The sequence below is a fragment of the Scylla paramamosain genome, chromosome 12, assembly GCF_035594125.1.
Source record: "Scylla paramamosain isolate STU-SP2022 chromosome 12, ASM3559412v1, whole genome shotgun sequence".
Classification (NCBI taxonomy): Eukaryota; Metazoa; Arthropoda; class Malacostraca; order Decapoda; family Portunidae; genus Scylla; species Scylla paramamosain.
In genome coordinates, this window is record NC_087162.1 from 12,989,048 (window position 1) to 12,995,447 (window position 6,400).

The 6,400-nt window shown below is 35.4% G+C and overlaps 1 protein-coding gene across 6 annotated transcripts in view; it reads right to left on the reverse strand.

The window, feature by feature from the left end:
* LOC135105693 (serine/threonine-protein phosphatase 2B catalytic subunit 2-like) overlaps positions 1 to 6,400 on the reverse strand; it is a 111,961-nt gene that overhangs the window by 22,595 nt on the left and 82,966 nt on the right. For all 6 annotated transcript variants that reach the window (XR_010270973.1, XR_010270972.1, XM_064014081.1 and 3 more), the window contains exons 5-8: positions 3,829 to 3,968; positions 2,595 to 2,672; positions 2,104 to 2,197; positions 676 to 802 (exon numbers count right to left, since the gene is read on the reverse strand). Coding sequence is in view for 4 of the 6 variants with exons in the window: in XM_064014081.1 (XP_063870151.1) it covers positions 676 to 802; positions 2,104 to 2,197; positions 2,595 to 2,672; positions 3,829 to 3,968 (439 nt within the window). In the remaining 2 variants the exon portion in view is untranslated. The remainder of the gene's footprint in view (positions 1 to 675; positions 803 to 2,103; positions 2,198 to 2,594; positions 2,673 to 3,828; positions 3,969 to 6,400) is intronic.

The window sequence follows — 6,400 nt, forward strand, 5'->3', positions numbered from 1 at the left end:
TAAAATTTTGGGCATGTTTAATAATATGTTGTGATCATGCAATGAGAAACCGCTTGACTATTCAAATGATAAATAGCTGTCGGATAATCATTAATAGTGTGACTCCTACAACCAAAACTGAGACAATGTGGAAAGCTAGCAGTTGTATTTTGTAAGAATGTTACTGAAGTTTCATAATACCAAATGCAATAAAAGAAATGCCTAATAAATATATATGTTTTCTTTGACAGGAAATATAAGCCAAGTTCATATTTTTATTTGATTTTTATATCAAATTGGAGATTCAAATAGTATGCATTTACAATTCCTACAGAAAGCTTTAAGTTAGAAGCAGTAAGTTCAGTACAAACTTGGTTACTGAATATAGGTAGGTCTCCAATTAGTGATGGTGCAATTTTCAAGAGCTCCACTTTTCTAAATCATTAAAAAAAAAAAAAGTGTGAAGATATAAAGAGTAAGATGGAAGAAAACATAAATGACATCACATATGACAAAAAGTTAAAAATTAATATAAGAAAATCAATGGACAGAGTCAGCTTGTTGGTGTTTGCAAAGGTGTACCATGATGTTGAATTGATTCATGTGATTCTATCTGGGAAAGCATAGATACTGAAGCCTTATATAATACAGCAGAGGAGTTAGGTGAGGAGGAAACAAGTGTTCATCGGATAATACCCTTCTCTCCAACAAATGGTAGTGACCAGGTGAACACATCCATAAAGTTTGGCAGCCAGTAAGGGTGAGGGGAGCAGTTGAACTGTCGGATGTTCATCACATTATTTTCATATTTCAAAACGGCAGCCTGAAGCAAGCAGAGAGACGTATTATACACTATGTAGATGAAAAATTGCAAAACAATATGGTGCAAAGACTTATACTACATATTTCCATTCACAGCAATAATAATTAGGCTTCTACATACAGGACACTCTCTTTATTGTATTTACATTACATTCATCATCCATGTCTTGCTTCCATGCTCAAATATAAAATTAAACTACAAATAAATGACTGAGCTAATCCTTCCCTTCTGAGTAACACTTTCTTCAGCTAAGAGACACTGTTTTTCTGAGCAAGAAAGTTTTTGTTCAAGTCATTATTTTTCCTGACGGTCAAATACTTGTGCCCAGATATCCTTAGATGAACCAGTTAGTATTAAACTATATTCCCTTGAACAGTCTGCCTTGGAGACTACAATCTTCAGTGGGCCTTTTTATCTTTTTTTGTTGTCCTTGGTCAGTGCCTCCTCTTGCACAATAATAATATAAATAAATAAATAATTATGATTACTGTTATCTGACTTTTATTTATATAACCCTGTCAAATTAAATTCCTTTGTGCTGAACATCAGATATTCTAGATATGGGTTGTGGGACTTTATTTATCTTATTCATTTCAATATTCGGGGATCTGTTTTAATCTTCCCACAAAAGTCTGCAGTAAGAACTGTGATACAGTCTTCCTTTTCTTTTAATACAAAGAAAAGTTTTCTTTCCTATGTAAATGCAGTAATCTATGTAGTACAGTGAGGATTTATACACAGAGTTAATGAACTTCATATTGACAGTGAACTAAAATAAAACAAGAGCTGATGAAGGGACTTACGATATAAAAATGCATGGTGACTCTCAGCTTCTTGTCAGAACTATTGCTCTACACAATTTAACTCTACTGGTTTGTCCTGCTACTTGGACTTGCATAAATTTAAGAGTCTTTCATCACTTCAATTCTCTTCTGTCCATATCTAACCATCATTCTTGTCAAAGCTAAAGAGTCACACAGTCATTACTCAAACTGCTGCATGGATTCCCTGCCAGCACAACACAGGCCCCAATTCAGAAACACTGTTCTCCCAATCACCATGACTATCTTTAAAGGCCACAAAGATGATTAGCTGGGTTCTCGAGACTGTTTCTCCTGTTAATAATGTTAAAATCTTGTTAATATATCACTAAAACTGTAAGAAACAGCCTTAAAAACCCATGTCACTTCAACTAGTGCCTTTTTTAAAATAATGGAAGTGTGGGCAGCAGTGTTTCAGAACATGGTCTTCAGTCACCACAATGGACACAGCAAGAGAGGCACAGTGTGACCAGCCCTCACCTTGTTGTTGTACACGTCCAGGTAATTTGGAGCAGAAAATATTGTAATAAGGGAGGGAAATCCTGTTGTTTGGCTTTTACGATACATACGATACCTGGAAAAAGGAAAAGGACATGAAACTATACACCACAAAGTTAAAAACATGAATTCAAGAATACTGTGCTACGTATTGACTGCAGTACGCTTTTTAAGTATGAATTATGTAGAGGCTGTAGTTGTTCGCATCTTAAAACATGTCTGGGAAGATGAAGTAGTACTGGAGTCCTGAGTTAACGATAACGAGAATAGGATGAAATACTGGAAGTCTAAGTTAAAGACAAGGTGAATAAGATGCATGTATTATAATTAACACTGCACAAAAACATGTCTGAAGAGATGAAATAATTTAATATTGAGGTGAATAAGATGAAATACTAGGTAAGGACAAGATGAATATGATACAAGTCTTATAACCTCAACAATGCACAAAAGAGAATCCCTGCACGTCTTACCCTGCATCTTGAGCTTCATGGGCTCTGATTATGGACAGGAGATTGTTGGTTTGTAAGAAGTCACAGCAAGCTGCATAGCTGGAAGGGAAAGAAAGTTGTTATGAGAAAAGTGACTTGTATTCCACTTCTCAGTCACTTTGCGGCCAGTACATTCCTGGCCAGAAGTTGATTAATTTAGAGCATTCCCTTGTTTTGTTTTAGTTTTTCCTTAATTATTAGTTTTTTTTATCTGGTAAGCATCTATCAATTGTCATGTTCTTGTATTTCACCTGTCAGTTGTCCCAGTGCTTGTACATTACTAGTCAGAAGTAGAGTAACAGTGTGTTCTTTTCCTCTGTCTAGTTTTTCTGATCTGCTAAGGATCTATCAAGTGTCAGGTTTTTGCATTCCACTCCTCAGTCACCTTGCTGCTTATACATTCCTGACCAGAAGTCAAGTAACTTAGTGCATTACCATCCTTTGTTTATTAGTTCTCTGATCAGATAAGAGTCTGTCAATTGTTATGTTCTTGTATTCCACTTCCCAGTCATCCCAATGTTTGTACAGTTCTGGTCAGAAGTCAATATATAGTAAAAGTGCTTTCCCTTCCTCTTTTTAGGTTTCCTTTATCACTAGTCCTCTGATCTGGTAACAGTCTATCAACTGTCAGATTCTAGAAGGAAACTGCTAGCAGATCAGATGATTCATGACTGAAGGAAACATTAAACACAGAGGAAGTGCTTCCTGACCATGATTGTACCTACCCATCCTCCTCCATTGTGAGACTGAATGATTCTTCCCTATGTGTGATCACCTTCCTCCAGATACATTAATTTCAATTACACACACTTGCCTCACTCCTAACCATGCTGCTTCTTATCCTTGCTATATGTAATGAATTATCATGATACATCACACATGAATAACTTGACATAGAACAATTTTACACCAACACCCATCAACATTATCTAGTACAAATAAAAGAAAAAAGATGGTTCAGAAACTTGCAAAACAATTTCCTTTAACACTCTAAACAATCAAACATCATCGACACCACTTGTAACCTGTGGAAATAAAAGAAAATACGCCTCAAGAACATACTTATATAAATGATGAACAATCTCCCACACACTACACAAGCATCCATCATTGACAATAATACCTGTAACCTGCAGAAATAAAAGAAAAAAAAACACACCTTAAAACTTACTTATACAAATATGAGCAACCTAATAAGACACCTCAAAAAACTTACCTATAGAAATACGAACAACCTCGTACAGAATTGTGTGAGAAGTGTTCCGCATTTTTCTCATTGCCAAAATCCTCTAGCGGGTCAGACCACAGGATGTCACACATGGGCCCAAAAGCAGGCGGCTCCTTGAACCTGTCCAGCTGTCGGGGGTGGGAGGCAGCACTTAGTTCAACACTTGACTCACACCAGCATACATGTTTCTCATTACACAAGTGAAAGCAGAGCAACAGATAAAAAAAACTGAGTAGTATTGGTAACTGGGCAAAAATTATCATCAAAATGCCAGAGTGTATAGACCTGGCTACTGTTTTCTTACTAGCAGGGAAGGGAAGCTAAGATATATTTTTAGTACTTTCTTTCCTATCTAGTTCTGCTGTTCTCCTTAAGAACTTACACCAAATGCTCTGAGAATACAGACCTGGCATGGCTTTATCTATTTATTTATTTATTATTATTCATTTTATTTTATTTTATTTTTTACCAGTGGGGAAGAGAAACTAAAGTATGGTTTGGGTACTTTCTTTCTTGTATACTTCCATTGCTCCCCTAAAGAACTTACATCAAATTCCCTGAGTGTAAGTATAAACCTGACAGGGTTACATTTTGTTGTCAGTGGGGAAGGGAAGCTAAGGTATGGTTTGGGTACTTTCTTTGCTATTTAATTCTGTTGCTCCCTTGAAGAATAGCAATGATAGTCACAAGTCTAATACAGAAAATTAATATGGCTTTTCCATTTCATTGCTAGTCAATCTTTACCATAATCATCTACAACTTTTAAAAGACTTATTTCTTGTACTACAGTCTCTTAAGTATGTATGTACTTCTGCAGCTTTGCAAAAATTTGATTAACATAATCTTTTCTTCTTTACATCCATCTAAACATAATATTACAGAGATCATGATGTTAACAAAAAAAATGCCCATAGCAGTAAAAGAGTTAATTTCATCCTTGTTTTCCTTTCATATCAATAAACATTAGTCCTTTAGAAATCAACATTTTTTTTAGGTAAACTTTTGCTGGCATGAAAGTCAGACTTCAAGATAAAAGTTGATACTCTCCAGACATGGCACACTGTTGCTTCCTGCATCAACAACCTCCATCACTAAACACTGAAGGAGCTAAATGGCATTACTTTTACTTTTAAATAGTTATGTCAGTTTGGAAGATACTGGTGTTTCTATTATTAGTACAATACATTATTTTAATGCTTTAATAGCAAATGTTTATGCCAATTTGAATGATAGTGGTGTTTCTAATAACAGATACAGTACATACAAAAAAATCATTGTAAGCCTCTAATAGCTTATGACAGTATTCTATCTGAATAAACTAAGGCAACTATATGAGCAAAGGTTAAAAATATAGTGCATGTAACTCTGGACTTGCTTCTGGGTTGTTTTCTTGGGGAACAGGCACCTTCAATGGGTCTTTTTCACCTAAAGTTTTGTTGCCTTTAACCAGAACTCTCTCATAAAAAAAACTTTGCTAAGTATTCAATCATCTCCTTTATTTAAATGTGATCTTTCAATCTGTAATCTAAAGTTGTACAAGGTATTTTTATCAAGTTAAGAAGAGACCATAGCAATCAATAAGTTTAAACTTGTAATAAAGGAACAAGGTGAATATTTTGTATAGATGACCATGAAGAAAATGAACATAAAAATAATTAGAACACTACAGATTATAAGGCTGTCATACTAATTAGTATCTGCTTAAATGTGCAGCATGGGAGTATATGCTTTTGGTTATATACAGATACAAAAGGTTCTCTCTCTCTCTCTCTCTCTCTCTCTCTCTCTCTCTCTCTCTCTCTCTCTCTCTCTGGATAAGACGAGATAAAAAAAAGTTAAAGCTTGACAAAGTTGGGTTAAAAAAAAAATAGGAAGGAACTAGTTCTCATATAGAATGGTCAATGATAGGAATGGACACAGGTTGTTAGAACAGAATCAATATTGAGCTTTGGGAGAAGAGTAGACAAGCTGTGAATAGATTAACAGGCATGAATGGCAACAGGCAGATGTATATCTGAACAAAACAAGGATTACCAAGTGAAGGCCTGCTGGCTTTTTGTGACCTGCTCTCTCTCTCTCTCTCTCTCTCTCTCTCTCTCTCTCTCTCTCTCTCTCTCTCTCTCTCTCTCTCTCTCTCTCTCTCTCTCGTATTCAAAAAAAAAAAAAAAAAGCAAATACATACATAAAACTAAAAATAAACCTAAAAAGAAGAAAAATAAAACCTCATTTCCTAAAAACTTTCATTTCCTTCAAAACTAACAAAAGAACTATCAATCTTAAAACCAATCAACTTGTAAAAACAAAACAAGCAAACAAACCATCCAAATAGTCAGCATTGCAAGTATGTAGTGACAGCATTCATGATGAGCTGTCCCAACCTTACCAGGATGGCAATAGTGAACAGCCAGTAAGGGGAGGAGGAAGCTTTGTGAATTATTGATGAAAACAGGGCACCCCTGAGTTGTGGCCACCACCCGTGGTCTTGAACTGAGACGCCTATGGTCTGGTCACGGCCAATATACATTACATCACGCATTAATTAATGTAAAAAAGGTCTAGT